This window comes from Myotis davidii, unplaced genomic scaffold (genome assembly GCF_000327345.1).
Source record: "Myotis davidii unplaced genomic scaffold, ASM32734v1 scaffold292, whole genome shotgun sequence".
NCBI lineage: Eukaryota > Metazoa > Chordata > Mammalia > Chiroptera > Vespertilionidae > Myotis > Myotis davidii.
In genome coordinates this window covers 2,022,531-2,040,036 of record NW_006285042.1, presented here as the reverse complement: position 1 = coordinate 2,040,036, position 17,506 = coordinate 2,022,531, and the positions used below count along the sequence as shown (strand labels likewise).

The window sequence follows — 17,506 nt, the reverse complement described above, 5'->3', positions numbered from 1 at the left end:
CGCGCCTGCTCCCTGGTGGTCAGTGTGTGTCATAGCAACCAGTTGTTCCGCCATTCAGCTGATTTGCATATTAGTCTTTTATTATATAGGATTTGGGGTAAGGGCATGCGCGTGCGCATGCACACACACACACACACACACACACACACAGAGAGAGAGAGAGAGAGAGAGAAAGAGAGAGAGAGAGAGAGAGAGAGAGAGAGAGAGGAGGTAGGTAAGTAGGTATGTGTGAAGGGCTTGAAAAAAGTAATCCTCTTTTTTCCTAGGTAGTAGTCATTTGGTCTTTGGTAGGAAAAGTGTGGTAGCTAATGAAGGGAAAGAAGGGGAAAAGTGAAGAAAATAGGAGTCAAAAAGCGAGAAGCTGCCCTGGCTGGTGTGGCTCAGTTGGTTGGAATATTGTCCTCACATAGTGAAAGGTGGCGGTTTAGATTCTGATCTGGATACCTACCCAGGTTGTGAATTTAATTCTGGTCTGGCTGGGTACAGGAGGCAACCAATCGATGTCTGTCTGTCTGTCTCTCTCTCCCTCCATCCCTTCCTTTCTCTAAACCAATTAAAAAAAAAAAAGATTTTTTTTTTTAAAAAAGGAGAAGTTATGAAATCCTGGAGGCTTTTCCACATCCAAAAACACAGAGGAGAGTATAAGTAACATCTACAAAATAATGAAAAAAAGACTTGGTTTTTAACCTATAGTTGCTAATAAATACCCTTTTTTGGGGGGGAGGGGAGAAATGAGGAAATCTCTGTAAACGTTTTTGAGTCAAACATTTTAAAAGTTAAGAATTCTAGATTGGACAATCACATATAGTTCTATCTCCATCCAAACTCTATCTCATTGTCCTCTTCCTAAGTACAGGCATTCTTTAAGGCCCATCACTTTCCATCTATTAGCTCTTTTCTACTTCAGTGAGCTTGTTAACTGTCACAGCTATGTCTGTGTGAATGAAGAAGCCTCCTTGTACTCTGTTATAGTCCTGTTTTCTACTCTACAATTTTGTCCTTTTTGTGGGTGCTTCTATGGGGATTTCACAACTAGTCCAGTTTGTTTGTATTTGTTTTTTGCACGCAATTACTACCTACTAACCATCTGTCTGTCTATGGCAATTAGTAAGAAAATTGAGACAATAAGTGTGGACTCAAACTGCAGTAAAAGAATGCAAAAAGGATGACATTTTGGAGGACAGAAATAGCAGAGCAACTGAACTATTCAAGATCAGGAGAGTGCATGTGCTCTTAAATATAGAGAATAAAGAGTGTAGAAGAGACTGAAAATAAAAAAGCTAGTATTTATTTACTAAATATGTGTGCTAGACTTGAGAGTAGGAAGATAATTAAGAATAAGGAGGGCCATAATATTGAGTGGAACTAGCTTTGGACAAGAGGCAGAATTCTTGGGAAGAATAAGAGATAGACTGTTACTTCAGAGACATGATTCAAAACAACATGCCAACAAGTTCCAGAAGTTTGTAGAAAAGTTAATTTATGATAAGGATTTCTTCAACCAATTGCAGAGGCCATGAAACTATTCATCAAAAAGCCACTTAGTAGTTTATCAGGAAATATTAAGAATGTTTTGATGGTGTATCAGTCATTATGCGCTCCATAACCAAACATTTAATGCATGCACAATTTAAAGAAAAGTAAAATGATTTTCAAATAGATATCAATAAACCAACCAACACAGATGTCAATCAACTAAAAGGTTAAGCAAATTTATTTAACTAAATTTTGCTGCAAAATTTTTCATTAAAATTTTCATGAAAAGACAAACTGGATAAATTCAACCACAACTAATCATCTGACAAAACCTGAAGTTTCCCTTAATCTGAAATGTCTAGTCTTCCAAATATAGAATTCCAAAAATTAATGATAAAAGAAACAGGTAAGAAACTTTCTCATTTGTTTGGTGTGGTGGGGGGTGGGGGGGCATATATGTTTGTTCAAACTGTGTAGTTTGAAAACTGAAGATGAATTTGAGAGCCACAATCAATGTGTTAACTAGAGAAAAGAGATAAAATAACTCCTTTGTTAACTAGACCTGCTCTTATAGTGATGTAATAAAAAAATACCAGTCACAAGGTAGAAGGGACTCTTCCTACTTTGTTAGGTTTGAGGGAGCTCAACCCTGCAGATCCCCAGAAAGGAAACATTAAGAGTCAGACTTTCTTTGTGTGTATAAGTCCTCTTATATATATGAAAACTGGCAATGATGATCTACATAGTTAAGCTGTTATTTCTCTCCAGTCATAAAGGTTTAAATGATTTTAACTATGGTGTGCTCATTTCATTTGTGTACTTTTTTGAGCAGTAATTCAAATGCTAGGATGATACACCTTGATCTCACACGTTACTGAACTTTTTTTTTTTTTTAGTTAAACAAGAAACCTCCTCAAAACTGCTTTTCGCCTCCCCTAACAATTTCAAAGTCCCTACGAAATCCCCAATCAACTTACAAATGCTGACTATATCCCATACTCATTCAGAAAAGTAAATACTAATTAGAAGATCAGACAAATAGGTAACAAATATTACAAGGCTTACTCTTTTTTAAAATTGAAATTCTTTATTGTTTAAAGTATTACATAAGTCTCCATTCCCCCCTCCCCATTGACCTCTCCCCAGCCGCCCTCACACCCCTAGTCTGTGTCCATTGGTTTTGCTCATATGCATGCATACAAGTCACAAGGCTTAGTCTTACTCCTGCTGCTTGGTGATATTGGCAATGTTTTACATGATGACAAAATGTATCTGTAAAATCCATAACTACTTTGCCTCAGAACTGCCCAAGAGGGAGCATCACAACTTACATTAGTCACTCCAAAATGCATGAATGTGTTTAGTGCACTACATTTACAGTGGTGATATATTTTAGAAATTATATGTGGCAATGTTAGTATTTTAAAAATTCTGGTGATTACAAGAATAAGCTTTATAAATTAAAATTCTTATACTCAGCATTCCATTTCTGATGAAGTTGAATAAACATAGCATTACTATGAGATGAGTTCTTCTATCCAACTAATAATTTTTGAGTATTTAAAATAAAACTGCTAATATTTTGAATTTTGGGGAAATCAGTCTGTTTTTCTGTATCCATTTATACCATGACTTTACACATCTCACCCTGGCATGGCCTATGTTGTTAGCTTTATTTCTTATTTTCATTGTCTTTCCGTGGAGTCAATTCATTTTTATAATCAGAATTTTGGAGCTAGATGGGTCCCTGAATATCCTTTACTCCTACTAATATATTTTTTTAAGTGTGGAAACTCCAAACTAATGCCTTGGCCAATGTCCACAACTAGTTAGAGACTGGAAACTAACACTAGGTCTGACTCACTTCTTTTCATATGGAATACTTGTTGGGGAAGGTCATCAAGAAGATATGGCCACATGTTGGACCTTCAACCTGGACACAATTGGAGGCTCCTCCCCTGCCCTCCCCTTGTGAATTGGAATGTGCACTATGTTTGCTTTCCCTGGTCCTAGAAGCTGCTCCAAAGATACAGCCTTAAGAAAGAAATGTGGTGTTGAGATTATCTGGACGGAGCATGTGACTGACCCCAGTTATGGCCCCCTAAGTATGTGACTAAACCTAGTTAGGGCCTCTATAAAACCTTTTAAGATTTGGCAAATGGGTGCTGAGATCTACTTGTCTTGTCACCCAACACAAGTTTGGTAAGTTGCATTGCTTATTTAACCTGCCACCTACCAATTTGAAGGCCACCCATGAATTTTCTCAAGCTCTTCCTGTAGTGCATTTCCACCGATTTAGCACTTCAGTACCTAGAAGAGTACAGCTTGCTTATCTAGAAAACGTGTTCTTCTGGACTGCTTATAAACTACTAAAGAATAATTCTGACATCAACTTAAATATGAACAGCTCTACCTCTCACTTATTTACAGAATAATCCATTTATTTATATCGAGATTTTCTCAAGTTCATTGTCTTATAAAGAAACCTTTTTATAGCCATCTTCACTCAGAAGAACACAACAGAAAACAGGGATAGCCACAGGAAAGGTTTACAGTTTAATTTTTAAAAAATGGAAGGGCACTGCAAATTAGAGCAGTTTATGAGTTTCACTTTATGATCTGATTCATATCCTACATATAAGTTAAGTTCCTATCTTGCCCTGGCTGGTGTGGCTCAGTTGGTTGAAGCATCGTACCATGCACTGAAGACTGCAGGTTTGATTACCAGTTGGGGGCACGTATGTTTTTCTCTCACATCGATATTTCTCTCTCTCCCTTCCTTACTCTAAAATAAATGAACGTGTCCTCATGTGAGGATTAAAAGAATTCCTATCTTACGTCAATTTATCCTTGCCATTGTAAATTATAATAAAATACGCTAAAATGCAAAAAGTTCTATATTAAAGCTTATAATAATTTGAGAAAAATATTGGAAGGCACCTCATCACTTCAGTTGGTTGAGATATTGTGCCTACTATGTGGCTCTGGATAAGGCTGGCTAGAAGAAATGCCTAAGACATAGAAAGGCAGGTAAGCAAATGAACTGATCATATTTATGTGAATCACTATTTTATAACAGGAAAACTGATTTAAAATTCACTGCTACAAAGATCATAGAATCTGCTAATTATCATAAATAATGAACTCTCATTTAAGCACTTTTCCATTCTTCTGGCCTAGCCGGTAATCCACTCTTCCTCCTTATCTCTCCATAAAGCTGCCATTCTTTCAGATAACCCAGCTAAGTTGTAGAGCAATAAACTCTTCAAATTAAACCATACTAATATAAATAATTGATAATTATTTTTTAAAAAAATATTTTATTGATTTTTTTACAGAGAGGGGTAGAGTTAGAAACATCAATGGGAGAAAAACATTGATCAGCTGCCTCCTGCACACCTCCTATTGGGGATGTGTCTGCAACTAAGGTATATGCCCTCGACCGGAATTGAACCTGGGAACTTCTAGTCTGCAGGCCGATGCTCTATCCACTGAGCCAAACCAGTTAGGGCAATAATTGGGAATTTTTACTCACCCCTGGCCACCCTTGTCCTGGCCTAAGCTTACCAGGCTTGTTAAAATAATTTGTTGGTAAAATTTCGTACCAATTTGGGTAGAAAATTGGGATCGGGGATGTTTGTGGTGAGGTTAATTGGAGATACACCTTTAAACATACAAAACAATCTATTTCCCAATATATTTCAGCCTTGGAACAGGCAAGAAATTGGTGAACAAAAAGAAATATTTTGGTGAATAAAAAGAAATATTGATCCCTGTTGGGATTTCCTGATTCTATCTACTTTCTAAGGCTTGATTCAGTTATGTTTACTTTGAAATCAAATGACTGGAGGAAAGGGGGTGTGCAAAGGTATGATCTGGTCTCCAATGTCTGGATGCAGATAATACTGTCAATCCAGGCTCCTAGAACACTGAAGCCCAGGGCTGGAAAATGAAAGGTATGACAGTCTCATGAGTTGTGGAACTAGGATGTCAGAAGGTTCTCAAAGTTTTCTGTCTCTTATCTGTCATCTTTGTTCTTCCAGGAATACTTCTTTTGATTATATGAAAGTAATACCAATTACTATTTATGGCTAATTACTCATGACACAGTAACAAACAGCTAATTGCAGTTAGCATTGTTCTAAAGCTTTACTTTAATACAATATTGTATTTTTCTCAAGTTTTTACTCTTTTTAAAAAATATATATATATTTTTTTGTTGATTTTAGAGAGGAAGGGAGAGGGAGAGAAACATCAATGATGAGAGAGAATCATTGATCGGCTGCCCCTGTACACCCCGCACTGGGAATCAAGCCAGCAACCTGGACGTGTACCTATGACTGGAATCGAACCCAGGACCCTTCAGTCCGTAGGCCGACACTCTCTCTACTGAGCCAAACTGGTTAGGGCTCAAGTGTTTACTCTTCACAGTTCTGTTCATTGGCAAGGTTTACCTTACTAAAAGAAGCTAGACACAAAAAGTAACATCTAACATGACTCCACTTATATGAAAATGACTAATAAATCAAATGTAATTATAGTAGTCCCCCTTTATCCGCAGGGGATACGTTCTATGACCCCCAGTGGATGCCTAAAATTGAGGATAGTATCGAACCTTATATATGTTTTTTTCCCCTATATATATGTATACTTGACTAAGCAGCAGACTAGTCAATCAATCAATCATTTATTTATTGCTTATTAATAGTCCCAATACATGTGAATATTTTTCTCTTATCATATATACCTATGATAAGATTTAATTTATAAATTAGGCACAGTAAGAGATTAACAACAATAAAATAGAACAATTATTAAAACATACTATAATAAAAGTTATGTGAATGTGCATGCGCTAGCTCTCTCTCAAAATAGCTTATTGGACTGTACTTATCCTTCTTGTGATGATATAAGATGATACAATGTGATGGGAGGAAGTGAGGTGAATCACCTTGCTCTACAAGAGGCCAAGAGTGTCCAACCTAACATTCTGCCAACTTGAAGTAATATTATTTACATTATTAACATTATCCAGCTTTCTCCTGATCCAGAGATCAATGTTTTGAAAACAACTTATTCTACTGTTAAACAATTGAATACTTCATTGAATCTTAATAGCTTTATTCAATCTCTATTTGTGCCGGGTGCTGAAGTATTTATACTTCAAATGTGTACTGCTCTAATTTTTGCAACTATTTTCAATTTTACAACCTGGAGAAAAAATATGTCTACTCCTTTCTTTAGAATACTCCTTTCTTTGAGGTATTTTTAGACAGCTTTTGGGAGTCCCTTATAAGTCTTCATTTTTTCCAGGCTCTATATTCAATTCTGCCATTCATTAATATTCTTCTTAAAATTGCATAGCCAGAACCAAAAACAACATTTCAAATGATTTCTAATCAGACCTAAACAGTCTAAATTAATAGTCCCAATACATGTGAATATTTTTCTCTTATAAATGTAGTTTAAGACCACATCAGCATTGTTAGTAGTTATGTAATACTGACAGCTTAAGATTACAGAAAACAGAATCATTCAAGTCTATTTTACCAGCAATTCAGGTCTTCCAAATTTACAGCTTAAGCAATGCATTTGTCCACATTCAATTTAAATATGGGCTAAAAGTACACCTTAGAATAAAGGAAATGTATCTAGTTCATCAGAGAAAGCTCCCTGTCTCTATTTTTAGCTTGACTAAGCAGCAGACTAGTCAATCAATCAATCATTTATTTATTGCTTATTTTATCTATGGGAAATTGTACTCTTCTAATATTCAATTCTGAAGAAAGTCACATCTTTAGAGGCAGTGTGGTTGATTAAATGAATCACGTAAGGTCTTAATCAGAGAGAAAAGAAGAGAGAACATAGACGTGGTGAAGAAACAGTGTTTATCCCTGAATCTTTTAGAAACCAGCAATGCAAAAACTCAAGTTTTCCTTTGAACATCTGTTTTCTCAGCAGCAGCAGTGGTGCCAAGCTATAGAGAGGATGGAAATTTCTCTATATCATTTATATCAGTTTTAAGAAAGAGTATAGCACTCTAGTTCTCCCCATTTTTAAGATATCTCAATTTAAAAAACACAGCCACCAATTTGTTTCTAGGTTTATAAAACTTGATATAAACCCTTGGGAAGCAAGAAATGCTACATGTTCTAAGTTTCAGATACAAACCTGAAGATCATATTAGTGAAATCTCTATAACTTGTCATATGCCAAGATTTATTATAATCGGCTAAAAATCTGAGAAGCTAAGCCCATTCAAAAAATTTTATCTAACATACAAGTAGTGGTCTAATAAGTGGTTAGAAAGGCTCTTTCCCACCTGCATAAGTACTTAGCATGTTCATTTTTGTCCTACAGATTTTAATCAAGATTGTCACTTCACATCCATGTATAGTTTTCCCAGAAATGGTGAAAGAGCTAAATGTTTGAAATTACCTTGAGTGGTGAAGTTGAAGAGTGCAGGGGTGTCTCGTCCATTTGGTAGTTTGACATTTGGGTCCCGTAATTCATCAAAAAATGAATGTGCACAAGCTTCCAGTGGTGTCAATCGGGCAGTTGGTGTATACTCCAACAGACGGCTACACAGTGCAATTGCCTCTGGTGGAGTTCGGGGTCGGAAGACCTGCAGTACAAAAAAGGGAAAGAACAATTAATGTTTTTTAAGAATCTTATCAATTTATCCCAAGTACTGAGAATTCTTACCACATACAAAAACATGGTTGCATTTGTGAAAATAACCTTCTAGAATGAAAAGAGTTAACTTCATATAATTCACCACACTGTGGTGAACTGCTAATTAAAGACTATATGAGAAAAGCTCAGAGAAAAAACTAGGAGAAGTGGGAAAAAAATCTATATATGCTAATCATAAAGCAGAACAATCTAACATGCACACAAAAAATGACAGGCACAAGAGAAAGGATGAGTTCTGGAGGCAAAAACATGAAGAATATAAAAAAATTTTTAAAGAATATAAAATTTTTTAAAAGTTTTGACTGCAGTGGCAGTAGATAAAAGTTTGCTTCTTTTATGTGATTTGGAGTAGAACAACTATTGATAATGGAGAGAGCACTTTTCAAATCTGGCAATCAATATCTTTTAAAAAAGAAAAGCTATTTACTCTAAGTCTATAAATGTCAATGATTTTATCTTGTTAATAAATAGAACCTATCAGTATTTGAAGAAATTCCTGAATATCCAGAATTTGACAAAATTTCCAAAACCTGTTTTCTCAAGCAGCTGTTTCTCATGAACATGGCCAGATTACCCTCATTTGTATGAATACTCTAAGGTTTTTTTAATCATGAAGAGAGAAATGTAGTTTTCATCAAGAGCCAGCCATTAACTCACAGAAAAAGTCAATTGAAGCAAAATGCAAATAAATTAATTTGCTTAAAGGAATAGAAAGCTTTCTACTTACCTATGTCTTAAAATCCCTAATTAATACATAAAACTATGAAAATATACTTTGTTTTAAATTATGGACAGTTAAAGAATACAAACAGAAGGGGAAAATAAAGCTTAAAAAAAAAAAAAAAAGGAAACACTGGCCCTGGCCGGGTAGCTCAGTTGGTGGTTAGAGCTTTGTCCTAATGCACCAAGGTTGGAAGTTCAATCCCCAGTCAGGACACATACAAGAAAGAACCAATGAATTCCATCAATAAGTGGAACAGACTGTTCCTCTCTAAATCAATAAATTTTAAAAGTCTGCTAAAAAAAATGAAACATGTATCTCTTGACAGGAAGAACATAGACTCAAACAGAAGGTGTGGTAGTAGCAGTGGGGGAATTAACAGACATAAAAAGAAGCAGAAGTTGCCCAAACCGTTTTAGCTCAGTGGATAGAGCATCGGCCTGCAGACTCAAGGGTCCCAGGTTTGATTCCGGTCAAGGGCATGTACCTTGGTTGCGGGCACATTCCCAGTAGGGGGTGTGCAGGAGGCAGCTGATTGACGTTTCTCTCTCATCAATGTTTCTAACTCTCTATCCCTCTCCCTTCTTCTCTGTAATAAAATATATTTAAAAAAAAGAAAAGAAGCAGAAGTGCCCTGGCCAATGTTTCTCAGTGGTTGGAGCATCAGTCCTCGAGCCAGCGGGTCACAAGTTTAATTCCTGGTCAAGGGCATCGTAACTGGGTTGCAGGCTCAATCATCAGCCCCAGTCGGGATGTGTGCAGGAGGCAACCAATTGAAGTGTTTCTGTCACATCAATGTCTCTCTCTCTCCTCCCTCTCTCTCTAAAACACAAAAGAAACGGTTATTCTTAGATGAAGATTTAAAAAAATGCAGAAATGTATAAATGGAGAGAAACAGACCCACAAATGAGCAAAGGATATGCAGATTGTGACATGGCATAGAGGAGCCTGGGAGGCTAAGGTTTCCTAATGAGAATGGTTCATGTAACTCTGGGCATTCACTTAGACTAAAGGTAGGAGAACTAATTACTATTACAGGGCTCATTAGATTTCAAGAGATTGAAAAAAAAGTACTTTGTACAGAGTAAACCTTTTTTTTTCTTGTTTTACAAAAAGTTTATTATTGATAAATATATTTTCCATGGAAACTGAGAAACTGATTTAAGCAGGATCTCATGGATTTATTTTAGAATATTGAAGGCCTTGGTAATTTATTTATTTGGCTGTGTTAGAAAACCCTCTGTAAGGTAAAAAACAACCTGCTTCATCTTTTATTCTTTTGAGTGACCTGACTTGCCTCAGTCAAGAAAACCCAACGTTACTGTATTATTTGAAACGTTTAGATTTTCTACTGTTCTTGGTCATTTTTTCCCTCATGTGCTCCCAGCCAGGACCATAATCAAACTAACATGTAAAAGAAAATAGTCAGTAGGAAAATTTTTAATAAAAATATTAAGCACTACTGACATATTTTATCCTAGTACAGTTTATACTTATTTGACAGCATATGGATTTATTTTGCTAGCTAGTATAATAAAAAATGCTTCTGCACCAATATGGGAGGCAGATAAGTAGAATTAAAAGTAGAAATAAGTATCTCCTGCTAACATTCAAATGTCGGGTAGCTGGACAGTGAGTGTATTTTAAAAAATTTCCTGTTTTGTTAATGAAGATTTTGTAAAGCTATTAGTAAATCACTACTGTAACCTTTTCTCCGATTATTAAAAAAGAGCCATCCACATCTTTCCGGTAACTTACAGGCTATACAGGACCATCCATGTTAGCACTAGGACACATATTAGCCTACTTTGCCAGAGAATCCTAACTCATGGAATCAGATTTTAAAAAAATAAAGGCATTAATTCCAAGAACCTACATTAAAATCAAGACTTAACCTGCCTTTAAAAAAACTATCCATTATTACTTAAAGCCCTTTGAAAGATTCCTGATGAGAAAACCTTTGGTTCATTACCTTATAAAGGTTAAGTAGACATTTATGTGAGGTCAAAAACCAGTGTCTCCTAAAGTTCAGATTTTTAACTGTAATATAGGATGTGGTAGCAAGCAACTTCCAAAAATTGCAGTCTAAACTAGAAAACAACTCTTCTGAATTATCTTTGTTTCTAAAGGAAAGGACACCAGTAACTACTGAAATCTGACTTTTAATAAATAAGTTTCTGCTTCATTCTTCACTTATTTCAATTGCTTAACATTCAGAACCTTTGGTTCCATGGACCTTCGTCAATATTTATTCTTGTAAAAACCATTTTCAAACCCCCTAATTCCTAAACTTTAGTCTAGATGTCAATAAATCACTCAGAAGACTGACAATCTATACCATAAGCAAAACCTGTATCATATAGTGAATGAAAACAGAAATCAGAGCTACCTACATTGTTTTTACTGTTACATTCCAAGAATGAATAATTGTTTAGCCTTTCAAAAAGTTTTCCCCCTAGTTTTATAAACCTGCCCTGAAATTTTGGGAAAAAAAAATTAAGTACATACCCGCACTCCTGAGTTGAAATGTCCTGTTCCTGATGAATCCTAAAGATGATAATGCAGTGAAATAATCCAAACAGGGGAAGTCAATCCAAAAGAGAATAGTCCAGCAAGGAAAAATATATCCAATGTTATAAGAAATCCATGGTGTGGGAGGGGGACATAGAAAATGTTTATACAGTTATAAACTTTAAACATCAGTCTCCACAGTAGCAAGTCCAAGTTTTAAAAATTATTTCACCACAGTGTATGCAAAAAAATTTTTTTGATTGCGCAATGGTGAGGCACAGTAAAGAAACATTTTAATTTATATTATGTTCCAATGCCAGTGCATTTATTAAAAAAATACAAAACCAAAAAAAGTTAAAATCAAAATGAAATCTAGAAGTAACGTTCCCAAAGTAAAGTGCTTGGTCTTCTATGACCTGGATTCATCATCCATTGACATGGCTGGGAGGGGGCATTTAAGATTGCTTTTAAAGATATGTTCCCAATATGCTAATTTTCCTCTATTAACATATTCCAGTTATACAGTATAAACATTTTTCTTGCTAAATTATTAGTGATGAGAAGTAATATATTTAATTTGTATTACTATAGATTTCAAGCCAAATATTTCCAATTTGTGTGAGCTAAGAAGGATCAGGCCACCGCGGATTATTCTCCATTTTGGATTGACTTCCCTGCTAAAAGATATTTGCTGACATTCTCATTATCTTAGGACTCTTCAGGAATAGACATTATCACCTCAGGAGTGCGGGTATAAACTTACATTTTCTATTGTGGGCTTTGCCCCCTCATACCCTTGCACCCATTACTTAGGAAAAATAAATATATAACATTCTTTCCTTTTTGGAAAAACTCACTGGAAAAAAAAATCCTACATCTTTGAGCACTACAAATTCAACACAGTTCCATCTGCAAATATGCCCAATTCACCCACCAAAAGCTAAACAAAAATATATACAATAAACAATACAACTAAGGGACAGTCACAGTTATAGGTGACATGCATAATAATGTACACCAACACCTAGGCACAAAGGAGCCAAATATGCAAGGGAGGTGGTAGGGTCTATTATGTCTAGGTATTGAGAACAAACAATGGCAGAACTCACCAGTAGCTGTGAATTCCCTTGGCTATTCTAAGAGAATTTAACATTCTTTTAGGATAGTTTCCAGTGGGCGAATTAAATATTTTGCAAAAATAAATAATCCGCGGATTACTTTTAGTCTGCAGACTAAAATTTAGTACACGGATTAAAATCCGGCCCATCAGAATAGAAATCTCTCATGAACTAAAACACAACTAGGTGGACAAAAGTAGAAAACCAGACTAAAAAAACTGAGAGCACAAAGTAAGACTCAACTGGGCCAACTAACAATTAGTACGCAGACTAAATATGGCCAGCCAAGTATGTTAGCAAGGCCATGAAGAGCCCAAAACACCCTGTAATAACTAAAAACAGAAGTAAATAAAGAAAACAAAACAGAACAAAGCAAATAAATAAATAATTGAAAGAAAAGAAAAAGAAAAAATTGAAAGGAATCAAAACACTGACATGAACTTTCAAGTGATTCAAATACTACCTCACCTGTGCAGCAACACATTTTCTTAAATTGAAACAAACTCTCATCACAAATACTAATCCATAGAAGAAATTAACAGAAAAAATTAAGTTTTTCAAAAAGGAAGTCTCAGTGATATTGAACAAATGCAAATGAGTACTTAAATAAAGAATTATTCAAAATAAATTTGCATTAGGATAACTCAAAAATGATAGAGGCAATTTTCCTTTATATGTCCTAGAATACACTTCTGCCATTAAATATCAAATTTCAACCTGGAGCTAAATGTTATGATTGAATCTTGAGCACTTTAAAATTACCATTTATAAACAGTCATATATACTATACCAAAGCCTACTGTTGATTCTCAGAGCATTAACTCTCAATAATTCTACTGCATTAAACAGCCAACCAAAGCCATGTAAAAATGCCTATGGGCAATGATAATCTAAGTAGAACACAGGACTAGTGCCATGCCTATTCTGACCAGCTACTCCTCCCTAGTTTTGATTGTGATAAATGCACAACACAGACACTGTTCTCTGATTATACACAAAATACACAGGAACCTAATGTTAAAAATGGATAAATTCTGAACATTCCTAAAGGGCAACCCAAGTATTGGCTCTCAAGTAATTTATTAATCAGTTAAAATTATTTGCAATTTGTAAATGTAAATATAGGATTAAAAGTGAGAGAATGGCATGGATTTTTTTGAACAGTTAATTATGATGATTAACCAAGCTAATTAATTAAGATAAAAATTTAAATCTACTTAAGTGCTCACATATAGTACATAATTCATAAGAAACATAAACATCCTTTCCTTAGCCATGACAGAGCTAACATTCAATAAATTTCACCTGTGCTAACTAAAAGACTTATTGAGCTTTCTTGCATTCTATGTATGTTTTGATATCAGCATTTAACTATGCTATGTAATTTCTCTCTCTAACATCATTCACTGATCAGTATTACTACAGGCTTACACAGAATTGTGATTTACCAAATGTCCACTTATCCAATTTAATTGCTCATTGTTCATGAAATTATTATTGTAGTCAGGCTGACCTTCCTAAGAATAGGGACTTATTTTTCATTCACACTTCCTCATCTTAAAGGATAGTCCCTTAGGCTACAACAATTCTAACCTAAGTACATCTAAGGAAATCCAAATCCTCCTTCAACAGCCCGCTTTCCTGGGTCCTTCCATCACCTTTTTCCCTCTACCACCCTTGATGTCTTATAAAGCCTGCAACATGGGAAACATCTTTGAACACCTAGAACATACAATCAAGTATATGGTTATATATTCATGTATATTTATTTGATACTTGCTTCAACTGAGTCAGCTGTGTCACCTGTAACCTTTTCAAGGACAAGGACTACATATTTTACATCTTTTGCATTCTTTATGGCATCCAGCACAGCACTGGGTTACAAAGGATATATGGGTTTTAAAAAAACAAATGATAAATTAAAAAATATTCTTATTTTTTATATTATTTCTCTCCCATATTGATTGACTACTCTAGGAAGCCTAGTTACCAGCAAAGAAATGGCAGCATAGCCAGTGTAAATAGAAAAATGAAGATGTCTACTCACATAGGAAACAATATTAGAAAAAGAAAAGTGATTATTCCAGCACTAGTAAAGATATACGTAGCAAATGTAATGGAAAACAGTGTACTTATGAGAAAAGTGATAATGGATAGTAGAATGTTCAGGGCGGAAGGGGTTAAATAATAATATAGGAAATGATTCACCTAATCAATAGAATAAAACAGACAAGTGGCAATCATAGAAACAAACAGAAATCCCCAACATAGTTTTATGCTTTCTGGAATACAAGTGAGCAAAATGATTGGGGTAAAGAGGCTAGAAGAGCTAGATGAAGTGGACCTGCAAAGAAGTTTCTAAAGGCAATTTTTGTTTTGTGCTCTCCATGCCCTGCCTGGAAGTATTTTTGGTAACATGTTAACAGGGAAGCTTACTAAGTGAAAAATATTGCACTGAAAGGCTCAAAAAAAAAAAAATGTAAGATTATGAAGTCTTTAAAAAGTTAAATATAGCTTTAAGCATAGAGAGTAATTAAGTATAATTGTTTAGTCCAGTCTGATTCCTTGATAGCTGAAATGACCTCAGAACCCAATAATCTGCTTACTCTGTTAGCTACATGGAAATGCCAGTATTCATTCATTTTAAAACATATGTACAATGTTCTAAGAAATCAAGTATGCAAGGACTGATTTTTGTGGATAATGCATTCTGGGATACTTAATAAAAATGACCTATGGTTCCACATATCCTACAGACACTGAACTATTAAGGAAGGTATCTTGTATGCCAAAAACAGCAAAAAACATTTTTAGGTAATTGGACCCATTTTGTTATTACCATTTTAAAAGAGAAATTTGTAAATGCTATAATACATATAGTATAACTTGGTACATATAATCATGGAGAGCTTAAATAATCAGAAAATATTTCACGGGAGAAGTGAAATTTCAGGTCTTGAGAAGAGATTAAAACTTAGTAAGCAGAGAAAAACGTTCTAAATATGGAAGAAAAGAAAAGACAATAGCAGGAGGCAGAAATGATTGTGGCTTCTCTGGGATACAATTAAGGAGACCAGTTTGATTGGACACAAAAATTCAGCACGATTGCATGCTCCCTTCAAATTGAGCTAAAAGCTAACATATTAAACAGCCCTAATCCAATTGAAAGAGATCAGGGCCCTTGGGATTCTAATTTACTTCCTTTCACTAAACAGTCATATCACTTATGAATTTCATTAATCTGAAAGAATATACAGATATCTGTGTTACCTAACTGATTTCATGTCATAGGTTTATTTACTACTGGGATAAAGAGGGAATACTTTTCTTAAATAACTTAGACAAAAGTTAACAGAATTGGGCACTCAAAATGGGAGGGGGGACGACTCATATCAATTATACTATAACCTTATTAGAAATCGCTAACCTACCCTAACTATTAAGTTAATTGCCTAAATATATGCATTTAAGGGTGAAGGAGCTAGAAAGCTTGAGAAAAAGACTGGGTTCTATCAAGTTGATGCTTCAGGGAAGGTTAAGAGCAGGACAAGAATTAAATATCCTATTATTTTGGACAGGAAAGGTAGAAATGATTAGGAGCAGAGTAAATGTATACTTGTCATCCAAACTGGAACACTTGAGAGTAAAGGGGCATGCACTTAATAATTACATTGACAAGCATAAATTGGGTATTATGTTCACTTGTCATTATATCTATATTTTGTCAAATTTTCCTAAAGGCAATGAGGAATCAGAGAAGAATTTTAAACAGAAATGGCAGTGTCACATGTGCTTTTAAGAAACCTAACTTTGACAGAAAGGAAAATGTGACGTATGTGAAACTGAAGGAGGGAAATTGGTTAGGAGGTAGGAGGTTGTTTTAACAATTCTACGAAGGCCTAAGTTAAAGTCAGGGCAGTGGAGATAGATAAGACAAATCACAGAACTATAATGGAGGTAGAATCTTCACATTTATTCAGAACTAAAATGAAATAATCCTTTATATGCACACTTTCACAATATTTTCAAAAGAATCCAGAGGAAAAAATACAACAGATTGTTAACAAAAGAAAAAACTTGAGGAACAAAGAAGCAGTGCTTAAATTAGTTCCCCACTTCATACCTAAGAGACTATTATATTTGCCCTGGCTGGTATTGCTCATTGGTTGGGCATAGTCCCATGCACCGAAAGATTGCCAGTTTGATTCCTGGCCAGGGCATGTGCCTGGGTTTCGGGCTCCAACCCTGGTGGGAAGATTGCAGGCAGCAGATCGATGTGTTGCTCTAGTCTCTCTCTCTCTCTCCTCTCTCCTCTCTCTCTCCTCTCTCCTCTCTCTCTCTCTCTCTCTCTCTTTCTCTCTCTCTCTCTCCTATAAAAATGAATATAATTTTTTAAAAAGAAAAAAGAATATAATTTAACCAGACCTCCATTTTCTAAATGCAGAATTTAAGTTTACTTTCTTCTTCCAACCAATTTCCATTTCTATTTAATTCTCAATCTACTTTTGCATCACTTCCTTTTGCTTCCCACCTGGCTTTTACTCTTTGATGTGTACAGCATACATCAATGCAGAGGTCTTTATCTTTCTTACCCCCACTCCCAAGAATATCCCTATTTCAAAACATTAGCACCTATATCCTACCTAAACCACAAATGCTTTCTCAATGAATTAGGTTGCTCTGGCTATAAAGTAATAGGCAAGGGCAACTCACTGGATTTCTAACTTCTCAAGATTCCTGCCATACAGTACACTGTGATCATCTGTGGTCTTGTTCTTCTGTTTGTTATCTTTCCTACATACCTGAATCTCTCACCTCAGTGTTCCCATGGAAGATATTTTCTCTCTTGATTTTTATATCTACCTACTTTTTTGAGAACACTGGCTCCGAATCCTGGTGAGATAGCTGTATTATACTGCAGCAAGGATACCCACAAGCTTCAGAAAATGGGGCTAAAGTGCATTCTAACAAAGCAGCTTTTGTT

The 17,506-nt window shown here is 35.2% G+C and overlaps 1 protein-coding gene across 9 annotated transcripts in view; it reads right to left on the bottom strand.

The window, feature by feature from the left end:
* Positions 1 to 17,506, bottom strand: part of GSK3B (glycogen synthase kinase 3 beta) — a 177,290-nt gene that overhangs the window by 24,396 nt on the left and 135,388 nt on the right. For 7 of the 9 annotated variants that reach the window (XM_006755358.1, XM_015558494.1, XM_015558495.1 and 4 more), the window contains 2 exons: positions 11,402 to 11,440; positions 7,915 to 8,101 (listed from right to left, as the gene is read on the bottom strand). In XM_006755358.1, the coding sequence (XP_006755421.1) occupies positions 7,915 to 8,101; positions 11,402 to 11,440 (226 nt within the window). The remainder of the gene's footprint in view (positions 1 to 7,914; positions 8,102 to 11,401; positions 11,441 to 17,506) is intronic. The other 2 variants (XM_006755360.1, XM_006755357.2) reach the window with 1 other exon arrangement.